Genomic DNA, 23640 nt, shown 5'->3' on the forward strand with positions numbered 1-23640 from the left:
GTGGACCTGCCCACCAGAAAGCCAAGATCCAGCCTCATACAGCAGAACACAGGCACTACCCCTCCACCAGGAAGCCTACACAACCCACTGAACCAACTTTAGCCACTGGGGACAGACACCAAAAATAACGGGAACCATGAACCTGCAGCCTGCAAAAAGGAGACCCCAAACACAGTAAGATATGCAAAACAAGAAGACAGAAAAACAGCAGATGAAGGAGCAAGATAAAAACCCACCAGACCTAACAAATGAAGAGGAAATAGGCAGTCTACATGAAAAAGAATTCAGAATAATGATAGTAATGATGATCCAAAATCTTGGAAATAGAATAGAGAAAATGCAAGAAACATTTAACAAGGACCTAGAAGAACTAAAGATGAAACAAGCAATGATGAACAACACAATAAATGAAATTAAAAATACTCTTGAAGGGATCAATAGCAGAATCACTGAGGCAGAAGAACGGATAAGTGACGTGGAAGATAAAATAGTGGAAATAACTACTGCAGAGCAGATTAAAGAAAAAAGAATGAAAAGAACCGAGGACGGTCTCAGAGACCTCTGGGACAATAATAAACACACCAGCATTCAAATCATAGGGGTTCCAGAAGAAGAAGAGAAAAAAAAAGGGACTGAGAAAATATATGAAGAGATTATAGTTGAAAACTTCCCTAATATTGGAAAGCAAATACTCAGTCTAGTCCAGGAAGCACAGAGAGTCCCATACAGGATAAATCCAAGGAGAAATACGCCAAGACACATATTAGTCAAACTGTCAAAAATTAAATAAAAAGAAAACATATTAAAAGCAGCAAGGGAAAAACAACAAATAACACACAAGGGAATCCGCATAAGGTTAACAGCTGATCTTTCAGCAGAAACTCTGCAAGCCAGAAGGGACTGGCAGGACACATTTAAAGTGATGAAGGAGCAAAACCTACAACCAAGATTACTCTACCCAGCAAGGATCTCATTCAGACTTGCTGGAGAAATTAAAACCTTTATAGACAAGCAAAAGCTGAGAGAGTTCAGCACCAGCAAACCAGCTTTACAACAAATGCTAAAGGATCTTCTCTAGGCAAGAAACACAAGAGAAGGAAAGTCCTACAATGACAAACTCAAAACAATTAAGAAAATGGGAATAGGAACATACATATCAGTAATGACCTTAAATGTAAATGGATTAAATACTCCCACCAAAAGACACAGACTGGCTGAATGGATACAAAAACAAGACCCATATATATGTTGACTAAAAGAGACCCACTTCAGACCTAGAGACACATACAGACTGAAAGTGAGGGGATGGAAAAATATATTCCATGCAAATGGAAACCAAAAGAAAGCTAGAGTAGAAATTCTCATATCAGACAAAATAGACTTTAAAATAAAGACTATTAGAAGAGACAAAGCAGGACACTACGTAATGATCAAGGGATCGATCCAAGAAGAAGATATAACAATTGTAAATATGTATGCCCCCAAACTAGGAGCACCTCAATACATATGGCAAATACTAACAGCCATAAAACGGGAAAGTGACAGAAACACATTCGTAGTAGGGGACTTTAATACCCCACTTTCACCAATGGACAGATCATCCAAAATGAAAATAAATAAGGAAACACAAGCTTTAAATGATACATCAAACAAGATGGACTTAATTGATATTTATAGGATATTCCATCCAAAAACAACAGAATACACAATGTTTCTCATGGAACATTCTCTAGGATAGATCATATCTTGGGTCACAAATCAAGCCTTGGTAAATTTAAGAAAATTGGAATTGTATCAAATATCTTTTCCGACCACAACGCTATGAGACTAGATATCAATTACTGGAAAAGATCTGTAAACAAATACATACAGTGGAGGCTAAACAATACATTACTTAATAACGAAGTGATCACTGAAGAAATCAAACAGGAAATTCAAAAATACCTAGAAACAAATGACAATGGAGACACGATGACCCAAAACCTATGGGATGCAGCAAAAGCAGTTCTAAGAGGGAAGTTTATAGCAATACAATACTACCTTAAAAAACAGGAAACACCTGGAGCTAACAATGTAACCTTGCACCTAAAGCAATTAGAGAAAGAAGAACAAAAAACCCCCAGAGTTAGCAGAAGGAAAGAAATCATAAAAAGCAGATCAGAAATAAATGAAAAAGAAATGAAGGAAATGATAGCAAAGATCCATAAAACTAAAAGCTGGTTTTTTGAGAAGATAAACAAAATTGATAAACCATTAGCAATACTCATCAAGAAAAAAAGGGAGAAGACTCAATAGAATTAGAAATGAAAAAGGAGAAGTAACAAGTGACAGTGCAGAAATACAAAAGATCATGAGAGATTACTACAAGCAACTATATACCAATAAAATGGACAACCTGGAATAAATGGACAGATTTTTAGAAATTCACAACCTGCCAATACTGAATCAGGAAGAAGTAGAAAATATGAACAGACCAATCACAAGCACTGAAATTGAAACTGTGGTTAAAAATCTTCCAAGAAACAAAAGCCCAGGACCAGGTAGCTTCACAGGCGAATTCTATGAAACGTAGAGAAGAGCTAACACCTATCCTTCTCAAACTGTTCCAAAATATAGCAGAGGGAGGAACACTCCCAAACTCATTCTCCGAGGCCACCATCACCCTGATACCAAAACCAGACAAGGATGTCACAAAAAAAGAAAACTACAGGCCAATATCACTGATGAACATAGATGCAAAAGTCCTCAACAAAATACTAGCAAACAGAGTCCAACAGCACATTAAGAAGATCATACACCATGATCAAGTGGGGTTTCCAGGAATGCAAGGATTCTTCAATATACGCAAATCAATCAATGTGATACACCATATTAACAAACTGAAAGAGAAAAACCATACGGTCATCTCAATAGATGCAGAGAAAACTTTCAACAAAATTCAACACCCATTTATGATAAAAACCCTGCAGAAAGTAGGCATAGAGGGAACTTTCCTCAACATAGTAAACGCCATATACGACAAACCCAGAGCCAACATTGTCCTCAATGGTGAAAAACTGAAAGTATTTCCACTAAGACCAGGAACAAGACAAGGTTGCCCACTCTCACCACTCTTATTCAACCTAGTTTTGGAAGTTTTAGCCACAGCAATCAGAGAAGAAAAGGAAATAAAAGGAATCCAAATCGGAAAAGAAGAAGTAAAGCTGTCACTGTTTGCAGATGACATGATACTATACATAGAGAATCCTAAAGATGCTACCAGAAAACTACTAGAACTAATCAGTGAATTTGGTAAAGTAGCAGGATGCAAAATTAATGCACAGAAATCTCTGGTATTCCTATACACTAATGATGAAAAATCTGAAAGTGAAATCAAGAAAACACTCCCATTTACCACTGCAACAAAAAGAATAAAATATCTAGGAATAAACCTACCTAAGGAGACAAAAGACCTGTATGCAGAAAATTATAAGACACTGATGAAAGAAATTAAAGATGATACAAATAGATGGAGAGATGTACCATGTTCTTGGATTGGAAGAATCAACATTGTGAAAATGACTCTACTACCGAAAGCAATCTACAGATTCAATGCAGTCGCTATCAAACTACCACTGGCATTTTTCCAGAACTAGAACAAAACGTTTCACAATTTGTATGGAAACACAAAAGACCCCGAATAGCCAAAGCAATGTTGAGAAAGAAAAATGGAGCTGGAGGAATCAGGCTCCCTGATTTCAGACTATACTACAAAGCTATAGTAATCAAGACAGTATGTTTCTGGCACAAAAACAGAAATATAGATTAATGGAACAGGATAGAAAGGCCAGAGATAAACCCATGCCCATATGGTCACCTTATCTTTGATAAAGGAGGCAGGAATGTACAGTGGAGAAAGGACAGCCTCTTTAATAAACGGTGCTGGGAAAACTGGACAGGTACATGTAAAAGTATGAGATTAGAACACTTCTGAACACCATACAGAAAAATAAGCTCAAAATGGATTCAAGTCCTAAATGTAAGGCTAGAAACTATCAAACTCTTAGAGGAAAACATGGGCAGAAAGAACACTCTATGACATAAATCACAGCAAGATCCTTTTTGACCCACCTCCTAGAGAAATGGAAATCAAAACAAAAATAAGCAAATGGGACCTAATGAAACTTAAAAGCTTTTGCACAGCGAAGGAAACCATGAACAAGACCAAAAGACAACCCTCAGAATGGGAGAAAATATTTGCAAATGAAGCAACTGACAAAGGATTAATCTCCAAAATTTATAAGCAGCTCAGGCAGCTCAATAACAAAAAAACAAACAACCCAATCCAAAAATGGGCATAAGACCTAAATAGACATTTCTCCAAAGAAGATATACAGAGTGCCAACAAACACATGAAAGAATGCTCAACGTCTTTACTCATTAGAGAAATGCAAATCTAAACTACAATGAGATATCATCTCACACCAGTCAGAATGGCCATCATCAAATAATCTAGAAACAATAAATGATGGAGAGGGTGTGGAGGAAAGGGAGCACTCTTGCACTGCTGGTGGGAATGTGAATTGTTACAGCCATTACGGAGAACAGTATGGAGGTTCCTTAAAAAACTACAAATAGAACTACCATATGACCCAGCAATCCCACTACTGGGCATATACCCTGATTAAGCCATAATTCATAAAGAGTCATGTACCAAAATGTTCATTGCAGCTCTATTTACAATAGCCAAGAGATGGAAACAACCTAAGTGTCCATCATCGGATGGATGGATAAAGAAGATGTGGCACATATATACAATGAAATATTACTCAGCCATAAAAAGAAACGAAATTGAGTTATTTGTATTGAGGTGGATGGTCCTAGAGTCTGTCATACAGAGTGAAGTAAGTCAGAAAGAGAAAGACAAATACCGTATGCTAACACATATATGGAATCTAAGAAAAAAAAATGTCATGAAGAACCTAGGTGTAAGACAGTAAAAGAGACACAGCCCTACTAGAGAATGGACTTGAGGATATGGGGAGGGGGAAGGGTAAGTTATGACAGTGAGAGAGTGGCATGTATGTATATACACTACCAAACCTAAAACAGATAGCTAGTGGGAAGCAGCCGCATAGCACAGGGAGATCAACTCAGTGCTTTGTGACCACCTAGAGGGGTGGGATAGGGAGGGTGGGAGGGAGGGAGACGCAAGAGGGTAGAGATATGGGAACATATGTATATGTATAACTTATTCACTTTGTTATAAAGCAGAAACTAACACACCATTGTAAAGCAATTATTCTCCAATAAAGGTGTAAAAAAAATTATACCTCAATAAAGGCATTGAACCTAAAAGAAAGAAAAAGATTAAAAAAATAAAATGGGTTAATCGAAAAAAAAATTTGCTGTTTGAAAGACAAGAGTAAGAAAGTAAAAAGGCAAGGCAGAATGGGAGAAAATAATTGCAGTATAGCATTCTTTTAGAACTTAATAAGACAACCCAGTTTTTAAAAAGTGGGCGAAAACTTTGAACAGATACCTCACAAAAGAAAATATATTAATAGCCAATAAGCACTTGAGAATATCCTCAATATCTTTGGTTATCAGGGAAACATAAATTAAAACTACAGTGAGATACCACTTTATATTTACTAGAGGAGCTATAATTAGACTGATAATACCTTGCCTGTAAGGATGTGGATCAACTAGAACTCTTATTTCTAGTAGGAATGTGAAAGTTAAAAGTAGTTTGGAAAACTGTCTGAATAATTGAGTGGAGGACATTTTTTATTCCTAAGAGTAAGGATTCAAAATTATATATAAGGCCTCCCTGGTGGCACAGTGGTTAGGAATCTGCCTGCCAATGCAGGGGACACAGGTTCGAGCCCTGGTCCAGGAAGATCCCACATGGTGCGGAGCAGCTAAGCCCTTGTGCCACAAGTGCTGAGCCTCTGCTCTAGAGCCCGTGAGCAACTACTGAAGCATGCTCACTATTTATGCCTAGGCTGAAAAGTAGCCTTATATCTGTCTCTTCTGCTCATATTCTGTTGGTGAGACCTTAGTCACATAGCCATACCTAATTGCAAGAGACATTGAGAAATGTTCTTGTAGCTCAGTAGCCATGTAATTCTGTTAGATTTTGGTGGTCAAACAACAGGTAGTCTCTGCTACAATCATATGGTTAGTTTTAAGGAGAAAAATCATATAATAAATTCAGAGCAGTTGCTAAAATTGAACAACTATTTATGATTTAAAAGTAAAAACCAAGACTTCTTAAGCTACGTGTAGAAGAAAACCTATAGCAAAAATAGTTCTTAATGTGTTAACAGTGGAAGCTTTTCTTTTAAGATCGGGAACAAGACAAAATGTACAGACTATCACTGCCGCTGTTCAACATTGAACAGAAAGCCTGTGCAGAAAAATTAAAAGCTCTAGGACTGGAAAGGAGGAAACACTTTGAAGATGTTAAGGTATTTATTTATATCAGGGGTTGGCAAATTATGGCCCATAGGCCAAAGCCAGCCCACCACTTGTTTTTGTACAACCTTCAAGCTAAGAATGATTCTTACATTTTCAATGGTTGAAAAAAAATAAAAAGAATAGTAATATTTCATGACTTGAAAATTACATGAAATTCACATTTCAATGTCTATAACGTTTTGTTGGAACACAGTATGCTTATTGTTTATTATCTATAACTGCTTTTCTGCTATAGCAGGAGAATTGAGTAGATGCAGCAGACAGTATGGTCTGCAAAGCCTGAAATATTTACTATCTGTACCTTTACAGAAAAAGTTTTCTGACCCCTGGTTTATATAGATACAAGAATTTACACAGACTCATTTTAACAGTTGGCAAGGGAGCTGATAAAATGATCAATATAAAAATCAATTGCATTTCTACAGAAGTAAAACCAGAAAAAATTTTGGAAAGATGCTTCATCATATTTATGACCCTGTGTTTGAAACGCTTTAGGCTAGATGAGTTTCAGTATTTGGAATTCTTTCGATTTTAGAAAGGTGAATATACAATGTATTATGTGCATATGTAGTATTATGAAATTTCCAGCAAGGTCTGTTGCATCACATCAGTATTTCTATAGATCGGTGTGTGAATATCCATTTGAGGTGGGATAAATTAATTCCCCAGTTGGACTTATTTCAATTCTTTTTGCTAGAAATTAGCTAATAAACTAGAGTTTTCAGTGCATTTAGGATGTTATGGGATTATGAACTTATAGTTATAATGGCTATAAAACCATAAGAGAAAGATATCTTAAATGACTAATATGATTTTTCTGGAGGAATTTATAAACATTTTTTAAAAAGATCTTAAAGAAGACCTAAATCAATGCATAGAAAGAACCATACACTTGGATAGTAAGAGTCAATATTGAAAAGATGTCATTTTTTACCCCAAGAGGCTGATGAATTTAGTGTAGTTCCAATTTAAATCATAATGTGGTGTTTTGAAAAATTTATAATTATATGTGGAGTCAAGAGCAAGAACAAAGAGACAAGAATAGCCAAAACAGCTATGAAAATAATAAGGGATGACTTGCCATACCAGATATCAAGACTTATTTAAAGATACAGTAATTCAGACAGTATGGTATTGGCAGAATAGTTCAATTGAACAGTGCAACAGAATAGCACAAAATAAGACCCATACCTATGGACATTAGATTTGTGACAGTGCAGTCTTTGGAGAGTGAATGAGGTAATCAATATACATCATGTTTGGATGTTTAAAATCACTGTATTATTATCCCTCTGGGGATTAGGAAATGAAATTGGATTTCTACCTTAAATCATAAACAAAAATCATTGAAGACAAACTATGAAAAACAAAACTTTGATAGGAAATATAGGAATATCTTTATGACTCCAGACTAGGGAAGGATTTCTTTTCTTCTTTAAAAAATTTTTTCATTTTATATTGGGGTATAGTTGATTTACAATATTGTGTTAAAGGTTTTCTTAAATATGGCAAAAAATTGATATCTGCATGTAAAATTGATAAATTCAACATTAAAATTTTAAAAATGTTTATCATAGGGACTCTTCATAAAATAGAAGGGCAAGCTACAAACTAACTGACAAAGGACTAATATCTAGAATGTATAAAGATCTCCCACATATGAGTAAGAAAAAGACAACCCAATAGAAAAATAAGCAATACATGTGAACAGACATTGTGAAAGATGAGGAGACTGAGTGGTCAATAAGCATATTATATTACTTTTCTATTGCTCTATAACAAATTATCACAAATTTGGAAACTTGAAACAACACACATCTATTATCTCACAGTTTTATACACTAGAAATATGGGATGATATGAATGGGTTCTCTGCTCAGGGTCTCACTACTCTGAAATCAAGGTGTAGCTCAACTGCATTCTCATCTGGAATTTGGGGTTCTCTGTCATTGGCAGAATCCATTTCCATGCAGAATGATCTATCCTTTACTGGTGAATGAAGTCCCCATTTTGTTGCCAGCTGTTGGCCAGGGGTCTCAGTCCTAGAGTGTGGTGTGTGTGACAAGTCCTTTGCTCATGCCCCCTCCAATTCAGCAGTGGAGAACCTCTTTAATGTCAGTCCTCTCACACTTTAAATCTCTCTGACTTCTGCAACAGTCAGAGAAAACTCTTTGCTTTTAAAGGAATCATGTGATTAGTTCAGGCCCACCCACAATGATTTTCCTATCCTAAGGTCAACTGATTAGTAACCTTAAGTACATCTGAAAAATCCCTTTTGTCTTGTAATGTTAACATAATCATGGGAGTAAAGTGGGGGTGGCGGGGAGGAGATCATGGGGGCTGTCTTATAATTCTGCATATCACACATAAGAAAATGTTCCCAATTTCATTAGGGATCAAGAACCTGCATATTAACACCATACTGTGATATCATTTTGTACCCACTAGATTGTTAAACATTAAAAAATCTGATTATATCCACTATTAGTGAAAATATAGAGCAGCAGGAATTATTATTATTTATGGGAGTATAAATTGATACAATCATGTTGGAAGACAATTCAGCATTACATTGTAAAGTTGAAGCTATGTATACTTTATCACCCAGGAATTCTGAGTTATACTTCTAGAGAAACTCAGACACATGCACTAGGAGACATGTACAAGAATGTTCATACCAGTATTGTTCTTAATAACCAAAAAATTGGAAACAGTTTAATGTCAATCGATAGGAAAATGGTAAATGAATTACTGTGTAGTCACATAAAGATGAATGAATTGCAACTACTCAGAAAAACATCAATGAATCTTAGAAATATAATTGTGAAAAGGCAAACTATAGTGTAGCAAAATTTTTGTTTAAACCTTTTATTGACATAGAATATACATATGCAAAAGAATATATAAGTGTGTAGTTGATGAATTTTCATAAAATATACATATGTAATCATTGCCCACATCAAGAAAGACTTTATTAGCAAGTATTATACAATTTTAGTACAGCTATATAGCTAAAAATAAAAAACTAAACAATATTTTACATATACATACCTACATTTGTGACAGAACTATTGTTTTTTAAAAAGCTAAGGGGATGACAAACACAAAATTTAGGTTAGTACTTACCTGTGGGCATTGGGGTCAGGGAAATTCACAAAGAAGAAATACACTGGTGACATTTTTTGTCATTTCTAGTTTTTAAGTTGAATGGTAGATTTATGGGTAAAGGAGAACGTTTTCTTTGTTCAAAATGTTCTGACACCAAAAAGGAAAACATTTCCTTTATTCAGAATGTTCTGATACCAAATATGTGGGTTTTCCATACCAAGCAGTTCTCCAATTCTATGTGGATACTAGTTGTGTGTCCTGCAATTTAATTTGTTCTGACACAACTACCCAAAATTAACGCAGACCCACTGGACTGCTCTGGACTTCTGAAGCTAAACACAGGTAGTGCAAGTGACTCACACTTCTAACTTGGCTAAAGTTTGGGGATTCCCACGATCCCCTCTTCAGATTCTCTAATTTGCTATATATAACAGCTCACAGAACTCAGGGAGACACTTTACTTACTTACTATTACTAGTTAATATGAAGGGTACTATAAAGGATACAAATGAAACAGATGAAGAAGGTGAGGTCCAGAAGGGTCCTGAGTGAAGGAGTTTCTTTCTGTCTTTGTGGAGTTTGCAGTGCACCACCCTCTCGGCAGGAAGAAGCAGGGAAGCTCTCTGAACCCTTTTGTTTAGGGTTTTGTGGAGGTTCCAGTTCATAGGTGTGATTGATTAAATCATTGGACATTGATGATCAGCTCATTCCCCAGCCTTTCCCCTCCTGGGCAGTAGGGGTGGGTGTCTAAAAGGTTCAATCCTCTAATCATGTGATTGGTTTCTCTGGCTACCAGCCTCCATTCTGAAGCTATTAGGGCCCATCTGGAGTCACCTCATTAGCATAAACTCCTTTATGGTTGAAAGGAGCTTATTATGAATAACAAAAGATCCTCCTCTCACATCTATCACTCAGGAAATTCCAGCGATTTTAGGAGCTCTGCCAGGAACCAGGATGAAGACCAAATATATATATATTATGTTACAGTGGGTTTTATTTTGTTATGCTTCATTGTCTGTATATGTTGCAAGTATTTTATGTGTATTAATATTTCCTAAAAGATTATTTTAAGAAGGAGCTCTATAAGATTTTTTTGATTAGAGAAGGTATTTCAGATAAAAGTACATGTGTGGAGGTACATGTGGTTGTTAGCATGAGTAAAATGTAAGGGGAAATAAGTCTGATTTAGAGTTCTAATAGTGTGAGTTAAAAGTTAAAAAGATAGGTTTTTACCATATCATGGTGCATTCTAGGTGAAGATGCTATTCTGGAGTAAAAATTATTTTGGTTAAGGCATGTTACGTTTTTGGTGAGATATCCAACTAGAAAGGTATTTACACCCCAAAATTGGAATTTAAAAACCGCTAGCAAATAAAAGGCAATAGATGTATGGTTTTTATAAAGTTAAGAATAATACATTTGCAGTATAAATAAAACTAAATATTTGATTTTTGTATTGAAAGAAATATGGAATAGTGAATGACATTCAAAGAGTTTGGAGTTATACCTCTGCCCTGCCATTTGATATCCATGTGTCCTTGGGCAAGTGATGGAAACTTTTCTATAGAAATGAACTTTTCTATAGAAATGCACATATCTCCTAGTATTGTTGCAGAGGCTAAATAAGAAAATGAAAAGCGCGGGTCCTCGTGCCTACTGTATGTTAAGTATTCAATAAATCAAAAACAAATATAAATGAATCAAACTATCACTTTAATAAAGAAAATATTAGGTACATTATAGAGTTGCTTTTTACTGCCTACATATGATACCACTTTATTTTATAAATCAGATAAAAGTATTTTCTCTTTTCTACTGATTTTCCCTTTGTTTTTATTGCAGATCAATGTAAGAGTAACAACAATGGATGCTGAGCTGGAATTTGCCATTCAGCCCAACACAACTGGCAAACAGCTTTTTGACCAGGTATCATTTACCAAATGAAGTATGTCATTTTGACACCATAGTGTGGATGCTACTGCATACTTCTTTCTGTGTTTTTCTATACCTTTACTTATAATGCAACAATGTAGCACTTGGAATATTTCACAGTACCTGTTCAAATGTCTTGAACAACTCTAGGGGATAGTCTTTCTCATCCCTAGATTTTGAGAGATAGGACTTTTTAAAAATAATTATTAGCAGGTATTTATTTAACATCTGTTATGCAAATCATTGTAACGAGAACTAAAAGGAGTTCAAAAATATTCTCCAGGGCTTCCCTGGTAGCGCAGTGGTTGAGAGTCCGCCTGCTGATGCAGGGGACACAGGTTTGTGCCCCGGTACGCGAAGATCCCACATGCTGCAGAGGGGCTGGGCCCGTGAGCCATGGCCACTGAGCCTGCACGTCCGGAGCCTGTGCTCCGCAACAGGAGAGACCACAACAGTGAGAGGCCCACGTACCGCCAAAAAAAAAAAAAGAAAAAAAAAGATATTCTCCATAGTCCATGAATGGAATAGGTGGAGATCCTAGACAGCGGGTGTAACCAAGCAATGGGCTTGTGTTCCCTCAGCACAGAAAGCCAAACTCTTGACAGTGAGAGTTTGCAGCAAAGTAAGGGTTTATTTCAGGGCACCAAGCAAGGGAGTGGGAGACAAGTCTCAGATACAGTCCAACCTGGTCTTTGAGTTAGAGGTTTTTTTTAAAAGGGAAAGAACAAAGAAGCTGGGGTTAATCATCATCTTGTGACATTTTCTGTGACATTTCTTAATCGTAGAAGAAAGGATGTCTCTGGTTTATGATTCACTAGCCAGGTGGTCCATGACTTGGTGGTCTGTTAGCTTATCTTGCCCTGGAGAAGTAAGCTGTACATTAATGACAATATCTGATGATACAACAACAATTTTAGTACATTAATGATATTATCAACAACAGCAGTTTTGGTCACCTGACTCTGGTTGATTAGTGTTCATTTAGCACAGGATTAAGGTCAGAGGAGACAAGAAAGGGAATAAAGTTGGATAGAGAGGTTAATCCTAAACTCGGTTTTAGGGGGACTTGGTTTCAAGGGGATGGCAGGAGCAAAGGCACAGGCTATAAACAGGCACCTGACAGCAGTTTGATGTTGTCGGCTCATAATATGCTAGCCTGGAGTTAGAACATGTTAAAGAACTTGGACTACTGATATTGTCTTTTTTTTTCTCACTCTTTTGAGAGCACATTTGAGCCACCCTGGGGAGCTTTCAAGAGGAAAAAAAAAAGCAGTGCTTGGAAACCACCTCTAGAGATTCTGTTAGTCTGGGACCTGCTCTAAACTATTAGTATTTTTATTTAGGCTCCCTAGGTAATGCTGTAAGTAATCAAGTTTCACTGAGAAAAGGAGGAAAGAGATTGGTGACCAGAGGTCAAGTGGTTAAGAAGTGAATTGATTGCAAAAAGGAGGAAGGTAACTTTTACATAAACGTTTATTGATACATATGAGCAGGAGAGCAATAGTCTGTGATCAAGCTTACTATTGACCTTAGAATATGGGAGAGAGAGTTTCTGGCATAACAGCAGTAAATAACATATTAGATAGCTGCTGATCCAAAATATGATGAAATAGAATTTAAAAACTCCTGGGAAGTTGTTTCTTCTCTTGACAAAGTAGTAAACTTAATCTCTTGATTAGATAATTAATGAACTTGAACGCCCTGATAAAGTCTGTTTGGAAGATGAAAGGCTTTTTTTGGTGTGAGTGAGCAAATTTTTAAGACAACAACATAAACAGCTGCATGCACCATACGTTATAGATATTTTACTTTTGTGAACTAATATTCACTTCTGTTGATTTCTCTAGGTCTCCTGTTTTGTAAATACATAGTCTATCTTATTTGAATAAAAATGTAGATGCAGTTAGCATTTACTACTTCATAGCATATTGAAATGTTATTTATAGTGAGCAAAATGTTTTGTGTTAGTCAAAAACTAATCAGCAAGTGGGCCTTTTTGGTATTGGATAGTGAGAAATAAAATACTTGTTTTTTACTAAGCAGAATTGCTTTAGTTTGGACACAAGGGAAAATAAAATTACATATATTATAATGCAGTAATATGTAGTAGTTGAAAGTGTGGGCTCTGGAACCACACTACCTGTAGTAGAATCCCAGCTGTAGCTCTTTGACTTCACACAAACAAATACTTTTCTTTGCCTCATTTTTCTCATTTGTACAATTAGGATGATGATAACATTACTCCTTCAGAAGGTTTTTGTGAGAACTAATTGAGACTCCGTGTAAAGTACGTAGAACAGTATTTGCTATACACATTTCATATTGTAAATGAAGAGGTCTAAATTAAAGAGTATTGTTATTTCTTATAGGCTCTCTCAGCAATTAATTCTTGTAGTCCCTGTTCTATTTCCTGATAACGAGAGCCAGAATGCTAGTATCTAAAAGCAGGCGTTTACCTTGGGAGTAGTGAGTATATGGGTGGGCTGTCAGGTCAGTAGGTTCAGGGCCAGGGCAGGAGCAGACCTAGGGTTAGGAGTTCTCTCAAATGAATCCACCTGTAACAAAACCTCACTTCTGATTAGGATGTCAGCTTGAGGCCATCTGCCCTGTGGAGGACTCTAGTTGAGTGCTTGAGGTCCTTTGGTTTGCTCCCTGCTGACTCTTTCTTCACTGGCCTCCTCTTCCAGCTTCTGCTTGTGGGATTAGAATAGTAATACCCCCAAGGAGTACTCAACATGATCTGTTAGGATGCAAGAAAAAATATTAAAATGGTTGTCTATATTTTTGTCTTTCCTCTTTCAAATTATTTTTTTTAAATATGCTAATATATTAGTGTGATAGCATTGTATAACTTCTAAATAAATATACATATGATGTAGTTATGTGCCCAAGTATGGTTTTACTTGTAAGTTCATGATTTAAAGTTTCCTAGAACACTTTTAGAAGTAGGGAAAGATGGGGCCTCTTAAGGAATTTCACAACTGTGCTCTCATTTTTCCTGGTGTGTGTGTGATAGTCTGAAGTTAGTTAAGAGACTGTCCCTTGTGCCCCACTGTGGCAAATCCCCCTTTTACTTAGCAGCATTGTGAATCACAAAAAGCCTGGAAACAGAAGCTGAGGCCTGTGCTTTGGTACACTTCTCTCTGCTGCTCTTGACATTTCCTACTCCTGCCACTCTGAGCTGGAGTGTTTTCTGTGGAGCTGTTGGGACAACCTGTCTTTTGCCAAAGTTGAATTATCTGGGGTCTCTTTTGTCCACATTAAAGTTTTGGTTGTGACTTCCCTGGTGGTGCTGTGGTTAAGAATCCACCTGCCAGTGCAGGGGACACAGGTCGGATCCCTGGTCTGGGAAGATCCCACATGCCATGGAGCAGCTAAGCCTGTGCACCACAGCTGCTGAGCCTGTGTGCCACAACTACTGAAGTCCACACTCTCTACGGTCCACGTGCCGCAACTACTGAGCTCGCGTGCTGCAAATGCTGAAGCCCACGCGCCTAGAGCCTGTGCTCCGCAACAAGAGAAGCCACGGCAATGAGAAGCCTGTGTACTGCAATGAAAAGTAGACCCCGCTCGCAGCACCTAGAGAAAGCCCACATGAAGCAACGAAAACCCGATGCAGCCAATAAAAAAAAAAAAAGAAAAGTTTTGGTTGTTTGCCATTGATCAGCATTTGCCATCAGTATGGGTCTTTATATCCTATACCATTCAGAAATTTCTCAGTTTTTTTTTTTAATGTAACCTTTCCTAGCACAGCTAAATGTTTTTTCTTATTTTTAATTTTTTGCGTATGTCATGTCAGTGAAATTTTTAAACAGGGAAAGTAAACTGAAGGGTTCAGTTTGCTCTCTTGAAACCAAAAGCCTGACATGTTTTTAGATTTTTGACATATATGCATTAATATGTATAAAATAGATAACTAATAAGAACCTGCTACATAAAAAATGAAATTAAAAAAATATATATATTTTCAGCCTAGACCCCGCCCCACGCTCAAACGTCACACCCCCACCCCAACTAGGCCCCTGCTCCACCCTATACCCCGCCCCTGCCTAAGTTCCACCCCCCACCTAAACTCTGCTGCCCATAACCAAGACTTTTTTTTCTTCTTTTTTCTTTTAGATTGGGGTTCTGTTTTACCTTGTTGTTGATTCATTTATATTTTTATTTTTTCTAATCTTTTATTTTTCTAATTTTATCTTATTCTTTATACTTTGTTATTCTGCTCCTTTTGGCTTGTTCCCCCCCCCATTTTTTTTTTTTTTTTTTTTGCTGTTGTGGTTTAGTTTTACCTTGTTGCAGTTGTTTCAATTATATTTTTATTTTTCCTAATATATTTTTATCTTTATTTTTTATTCTTTGTTATTGTACTGCTCCTTTCCCTCTCTCTCTCTCTCTCTCTCTCTCTCTCTCTCTTTTTTTTTTGGCCATGCCACCCAGCTTGTGGGATCTTGGTTCCCAGGCCGGAGGTTGGGCCCGACTTCTTGCGGTGGGAGCGCCGAGTCCAAACCACTGGACTAACAGAGAACCTCAGACCCCAGGGAAATTAATTAGAGTGAGGCCTCCTGGAGGTCCTCATCTCAGCACCAAGACCCAGCTCTACCCAACTGCCTGCAAATGCCAGTGCTGGACGCCTCAGGCCAAACAACCAGTAAGACAGGAATACAGCCCTACTCATCAAAAAAAAAAAAATGAAATGACAAAAAATATGTTACAGATGAAAGGAGCAGGGTAAAAACCTACAAGACCAATAAATGAAGACAAAATAGGCAACCTACCTGAAAAAGAATTCAGAGTAATGATAGTAAAGATGATCCAAAATCTTGGAAACAGAATGGAGAAAATACAAGAAATGTTTAATAAGGATCTAGAAGAACTAAAGAGCAAGCAGACAGTGCTGAACAACACAATAACTGAAATTAAAAATACTCTAGAAGGAATCAATAGAATAACTGAGGCAGAAGAACGGATAAGTGAGCTGGAAGATAAAATGGTGGAAATAACTGGCGGGGAGCAGAATAAAGAAAAAATAATGAAAAGAATAGAGGACAGTCTCAGAGACTTCTGGGACAACATTTAATGCACCCACCAACATTGGAATTATAGGGTTTCCAAAAGAAGAGAAAAAGAAAGGGTCTGAGAAAATATTAGAAGAGATTATAGTCAAAAACTTCCCTAACATGGGAAAGGAAATAGTCAAGTCCAGGAAGTGCAGAGTCCCATACAGGATAAAGCCAGAAGAAAAACGCTGAGACACATATTACTCAAACTATCAAAAATTAAATTAAAAAAGTTAAAAGCAGCAAAAGCAACAAATAACATACAATGGAATCTCCATAAGGTTAACAGCTGATCTTTCAGCAGAAACTCTGCAAGCCAGAAGGGAGTGGCAGGACATATTTAAAGTGATGAAAGGGAAAAACCTACACCCCAGATTACTCTACCTGACAAGGATCTCATTCAGATTTGATGGAGAAATCAAAAGCTTTACAGACAAGCAAAAGCTATGAGAATTCAGCACCAGCAAAGCAGCTTTACAACAAATGCTAAAGGAACTTCTCTAAGCGGAAAACAAAAGAGAAGAAAAAGACCCACAAAAACAAACCCAAGTGAATTAAGAAAATGGTAGTAGGAACACACATATAGATAATCGCCTTGAATGTAAATGGATCAAATGCTCCAAACAAAAGACACAGCCTGGCTGAAAGGATACAAAAACAAGATCCTTATATATGTTGTCTACAAGAAACCCACTTCAGACCTAGGGACACATACAGATGGAAAGTAAGGGGATGGAAAAAGATATTCCATGCAAATGGATATCACAAGAAAGCTGGATTAGCAATGCTCATATCAGATAAAATCGACTTTAAAGTGAAGCCTATTACAAGAGATAAGAAAGGACACTACATAATGATCAAGGGATCAATCCAAGAGGAAAACTTAACAATTATAAATATTTATGCACCCAACATAGGAGCATGTCAGTGCATAAGGCAAATGCTAACAGCCATAAAAGGAGAAATCAACAGTAACACAACAATAGTGGGGGACTTTAACACCCTACTTAAGCCATTAGATCATCTAGACAGAAAATAAATAAGGAAACACAGCTTTAAATGACACAATAGACCAGATAGACTTAATTGATATTTTTAGGACATTCCACTGGAAAACGGAAGAATACACTTTCTTCTCAAGTGCACATGGAATGTGCTCCAGAATAGATCACATCTTGGGTCACAAATCAAGCCTTGGAAAATTTAAGAAAGTTGAAATTGTGTCAAGCATCTTTTCCAACCACAATGCTATGAGATTAGAAATCAATTACAGGAAAAAACAGTAAAAAACAAAAATACATGGAGGCTAAACAGTGTGCTGCTAAATAACGAGATCACTGAAGAAATCAAAAGAAATAAAAAAAAAACACCTAGAAACAAATGACAATGAAAACACGACGATCCAAAACCTATGGGACGCAGCAAAAGCAGTTCTAAAAGAGAAGTTCATAGCAATTCCAACTCAAGTAACAAGAAAAATCTCAAACAATCTAACCTCACACCTAAAGCAGCTAGAAAAAGAAGAAAAAATAAAACCCAAAGTCACTAGAAGGAAAGAAATCATAAAAATCAGAGCAGAGATAAATGAAATAGAAACAAAGAAAACAATAGCAAAGATTAATAAAACTAAAAGTTGTTTCTTTGAGAAGATAACTGAAATTGATAAACCATTAGCCAGACTCATCAAGAAAAAAAGGGAGAGGACTCAAATCAATAAAATTAGAAATGACAAAGGAGAGATTACACCTGACACCGCAGAAATACAAAAGATCATAAGAGAGTACTGCAAGCAACTATATGCCAATAAAATGGACAACCTGGAAGAAAGGAACAAATTCTTGGAAAAGTACAACCTTCTAAGAATGAACCAGGAAGCATTAGAAAATATAAACCGACCAATCATGGGTAATGAAGTTGAAGCTGTAATTAAAAATCTTCCAACAAACAAAAGTCCAGGACCAGATGGCTTCACAGGCAAATTCTATCAGACATTTAGAGAAGAGTTAACACCTGTCCTTCTCAAACTCTTCCAAAAAACTGCAGAGGAAGGAACACTCCCAAACTCGTTCTGTGAGGCCACCATTGCCCTGATACCAAAACCAGACAAAGATATCAGAAAAAGAGAAAATGATAGACCAGTACCACTGATGAACATAGACACAAGAATCCTCAACAAAATAGTAGCAAACAGAATCCAACAACACATTAAAAGGATCATACATCATGATCAAGTGGGATTTATCCCAGGGATGCAAGGATTCTTCAGTATAGGCAAAAAAATTAATGTGATACACCATATTAACAAATTAAAGAATAAAATGCAAAAAAAGCTTTTGACAAAATTCAACACCCATTTAATGATAAAAACTCTCCAGAAAGTGGGCATAGAGGGAACCTACCTCAGCATAATAAAATCCATATATGAAAAACCCACAGCAAACATCATTCTCAGTCATGAAAAACTGAAAGCATTTCCTCTAAGGTCAGGAACAAGACAAGGATGTCCACTCTCAACACTGTTATTCAACATAGTATTGGAATTCCTAGCCATGGCAGTCAGAGAAGAAAAATAAATAAGAGGAATCCAAATTGGAAAAGAAGAAGTAAAACTGTCACTGTTTGCCAATGACATGATACTATACGTAGAAAACCCTAAAGGTGCCACCAGAAAACTACTAGAACTAATCAGTGAATTTGGTAAAGTTGCAGGATACAAAATTAATGCACAGAAATCTCTTGCATTCCTATGCACCAACAACGAAAGATCAGAAAGGGAAATTAAGGAAACAATCCCACTTACCATCGCAACAAAAATAATAAAATGCTTAGGAATAAGCCTACCTAAGGAGGCAAAAGACCTGTACTCAGAAAACTATTAAAACACTGATGAAAGAAATCAAAGATGACATAAACAGATGGAGAGATATACCATGCTTCTGGATTGGAAGAATCAGTATTTTGAAAATGACTATAGTACCCAAAGCAGTCTACAGATTCAGTGCAATCCCTATCAAATTACCAATGGCATTTTTCACAGAATTAGAACAAAAAATTTTACATTTCGTGTGGAAACACAAATGACCCCAAATAGCCAAAACGATGTTGAGAAATAAAAAAGGAGCTGGAGGAATCAGGCTCCCTGACTTCAGGCTGTACTACAAAGGTACAGCAATCAAGAGAGTATGGTACCGGCACAAAAACAGAAATATAGATTAATGGAACAGGATAGATAGCCCAGACATAAACCCATGCACATATGGTCACCTTATCTTTGATAAAGGAGGCAAGAATATACAATGGAGAAAAGACAGTCTATTCAATAAGTGGTGCTGGGAAAAATGGACAGCTGCATGTAAAAGAATGAAGTTAGAACACACTAAATTAACTCAAAATGGATTAAAGACCTAAATGTAAGGCCAGACACTGTAAAACTCTTAGAGGAAAATATAGGCAGAACACTGTATGACGTAAATCACAGCAAGATCCTTTTTGACCCACCTCCTAGAGTAAGGGAAATAAGAAAAAAAGATAAACAAATGGGACCTAATGAAACTTAAAAGCTTATGCACAACAAAGGAAACCATAAACAAGACTCAAAGACAACCCTCAGAATGGGAAAAAATATTTGCAAATGAAGTAACTGACAAAGGATTAATCTCTAAAATATAGAAGGTGCTCATGCAGCTCAATATCACAAAAACAAACAACACAATCAAAAAATGGGCAAAAGATCTAAATAGACATATCTCCATAGAAGACATACAAATGGCCAACAAATACATGAAAAGATGCTCAACATCTCTTATTACTAGAGAGATGCAAATCAAAACCACAATGAGGTACTACCTCACACCAGTCAGAATGGCCATCATCAAAAAATGTAGAAACAGTAAATGCTGGAGAGGGTGTGGAGAAAAGGGAACCCTCCTGCCCTGTTGGTGGGAAAGTAAATTGATACAGCCACTATGGAGAACAGTATGGAGGTTCCTTAAAATGCTAAAAATGGAGCTACTCTATGACTCAGCAATCCCACTATGTAGCAATCCCACATATACCCTGAGAAAACCAAAATTCAAAAAGAGTCATGTACCACAATGTTCATTGCAGCACTGTTTACAATAGCCAGGACATGGAAGCAACCTAAATGTCCATCAACGGATGGATAAAGGTGTGGCACATATATACAGTGGAATATTACTCAGCCATCAAAAGAAAGAAATTGAGTTATTTGTTGTGAGGTGGATGGACCTCGAGTCTGTCTTACAAAGTGAAGTAAGTCAGAAAGAGAGAAACAAATAACCATATGCATATATATGGAATTTTAAAAAGCGGTACTGATGAACCTCGTAGCAGGTCAGGAATAAAGACGCAGACATAGAGAATGGACTTCAGGGCACGGCAGGGGTTGGTGGGGGGAAGCTGGGATGAGATGAGAGAGTAGCACTGACATATGTATGCTACCTGATGTAAAATGGATGGCTAGTGGGAAGCACATAGCACAAGGAGATCAACTCGATGCCTTGTGACGACCTAGAGGGGTGGGATAGGGAGGGTGGGAGGGAGGCTCAAGAGGGAGGGGATATGGGGATATATGTATACATATAGCTGATTCACTTTGTTGTACAACAGAAACTAACACACATTGTAAAGCATTTATACTCCAATAAAGATGTGAAAAAATAAATACAGAAATAAGATAGAAAGGGAAAAAACGAAAGAGAAAACTGTAATAGAGAGTTAACATTAAGAGAGATATACCGGGGCTTCCCTGGTGGCGCAGTGGTTGAGAGTCCGCCTGCTGATGCAGGGGACACGGGTTCGTGCCCCGGTCCGGGAAGATCCACATGCTGCGGAGTGGCTAGGCCCGTGAGCCATGGCCGCTGAGCCTGCGCGTCTGGAGCCTGTGCTCTGCAACGGGAGAGGCCACAACAGTGAGAGGCCCGCCTACCGAAAAAAAAAAAAAGATATACCAATCAAATAAAAAGTGTGGAGTTTGGATTGTGGCTCAAGAAGCCAACTATTAAGAAAAATTCATAAGACCGTAAGAAAAACTTGTGCTCTAGATATTTGATAGCAAGAAATAACTGCTAATTTTTTTAGGTGTGAATAATGGTATTTTAACTATGGTTTAAAAAACGAAAGATTCTACAACTCTCTGAGGGTATGAATGAACAAAACATGTTTTAAAATTGTTATAATACAAATTTACCACAACATAAAACAATTTTAAAAAATGACTTAAAATGATAAACAAATGCAATTTGTAAATCTCATTTGGATCCTAAGTGGAACAAATAAACTGTAAAAAAATACTTACTTTAAAAATATCCACAGAAATTTAAACATATTAGGGATCTACTGTTAAGTCTTTCTGGTGTGATAATGGTATTGTAATGTTTTATTTTTGTTTTTATAAGATTCCTTATGTTTAGGAATTTTAAAATAAAGTATTTACAAATAAAATGGTGTATCTGGGATATGCTTCAAAACAATCTGAGAGGGGAGAGGTGCTGTAGATGAAGCAAAACTGGCCATGAGTTTCTATCTATTAAAGCTGACTAATGAGTACATTTGCACTATTGTACTATTCTAACTGCTTATTTGTATATGTTTGAAGTTTTCAATAATAAAAAGGTTTTTAAAGCCAAAAAAAGTAAAAAATATTTATTGTCTATTTTAAACCGAGAATGTTTATTACTTAAGAACTAATGTTGAATCTTTTTGTAAAGCTTTTGAAATCTTAATAAACTCTCACCTCCCTCATTTTATTTTAAATATAGAATTAAAAATATGCTTTTGTTGGCCTCATCCTAGGTGTGGATTAATAATCCTAGTTTACCACTTTATTTACCCTAATACTCCTGAGTACCTACCACAGGCTAATCATTCTTGGAGATGACATGTATATTAAGATGAATAAGGCAGTAATCTCTGTCCTTAGTTTTAAACAGCCAAGGAGAGTAAATAGACACTCTACTAAGAATAGTTAATTATGATAAAATAAATGTTCAAATAGCAGTATCAGTAAAGTACTATGGGATTATCAGTGATCAAGTGATTAATTTTATCTAGATGATAGGAAAGCTTCATTCATGGAAGCATGTTAGTTGAGCTGGGCCTTGAGGAATACATTATTTAACAGGTGGTAAAAGTACAGAAGAAACATTCTAGACAGGGGAAGAAGCATGACCAGAGGCGTAGAAGTGTAAAATTTATGGCATGTTGCAAGGATGTTTTTTTGCTTAGTGTGGGTAGAACATAGCATTTACGATGGTGAATGAAGGGAAGTAGGAATGGGGGTGAAATCAGCAGCTGGATACCCTGAGGCATGGCATTTACATGTCCTCAGAGACTCTTATTGCCAAAATGATACTATTGTCTGGGCTACCTAATAGTATAGTTTTGGGGGTGGAGTGCTAAACTGAAATAGGAAAAGTGGGATTATGACAGCTCTGTGTCTGTTCCCCAGATTCTTCTTTTTATCTGTTTGGGTCATGATGGGAGATGAGAAGGAAAAGGACATACAAAAAAGTGGATCAAATAAGATTGAAATGAAACTACAAAATTTAATAACCAAAACCTGAATTTAAATTTTCAGAAACGTTCCTTTAATTACTATGTTAAATTTAGGAAAGATCTTTTCTGTAGCAAAAGAATAAACCTATAATTTCTATGTAGTTTTGTTCTTCTTTTGAAGTATAGTGCCATCCAGTTATAACGTGAGTGTTGAACTGAAATTGGCTTTTTTTTTTTTTTAAGGTGGTGAAAACGGTTGGTTTGCGTGAAGTCTGGTTTTTTGGGCTGCAGTATGTGGACAGCAAGGGCTATTCTACTTGGCTTAAACTAAATAAAAAGGTAAAGCATGTATGATAACATCCAGCTAATAATTAAGCTTCTTTGAAGTTATCATGGTCATGAATTTGTGCCAGAAAAGCTCAGAATCTGACTGAGTTCAAGCTTTCTTTTACAGTTATCTCTGTGAATCATTAGAGGTATCATGTCTTTTAATTTAGTAAGGTACCATCAACTTATCATCTTCGAAAACAGAAATGTTCATTTTTGCTATTTGAAAACTCAGAAG

The 23640-nt window shown here is 36.6% G+C and overlaps 1 protein-coding gene across 1 annotated transcript in view; it reads left to right on the top strand.

The window, feature by feature from the left end:
- RDX (radixin) overlaps window positions 1-23640 on the top strand; it is a 75853-nt gene that overhangs the window by 16651 nt on the left and 35562 nt on the right. The window contains exons 3-4 of the mRNA XM_081240844.1: window positions 11413-11496; window positions 23319-23414. Of these exons, the coding sequence (XP_081096970.1) occupies window positions 11413-11496; window positions 23319-23414 (180 nt within the window). The remainder of the gene's footprint in view (window positions 1-11412; window positions 11497-23318; window positions 23415-23640) is intronic.

Source organism: Mesoplodon bidens (genome assembly GCF_964165515.1).
Source record: "Mesoplodon bidens genome assembly, chromosome: 7".
Classification (NCBI taxonomy): Eukaryota; Metazoa; Chordata; class Mammalia; order Artiodactyla; family Ziphiidae; genus Mesoplodon; species Mesoplodon bidens.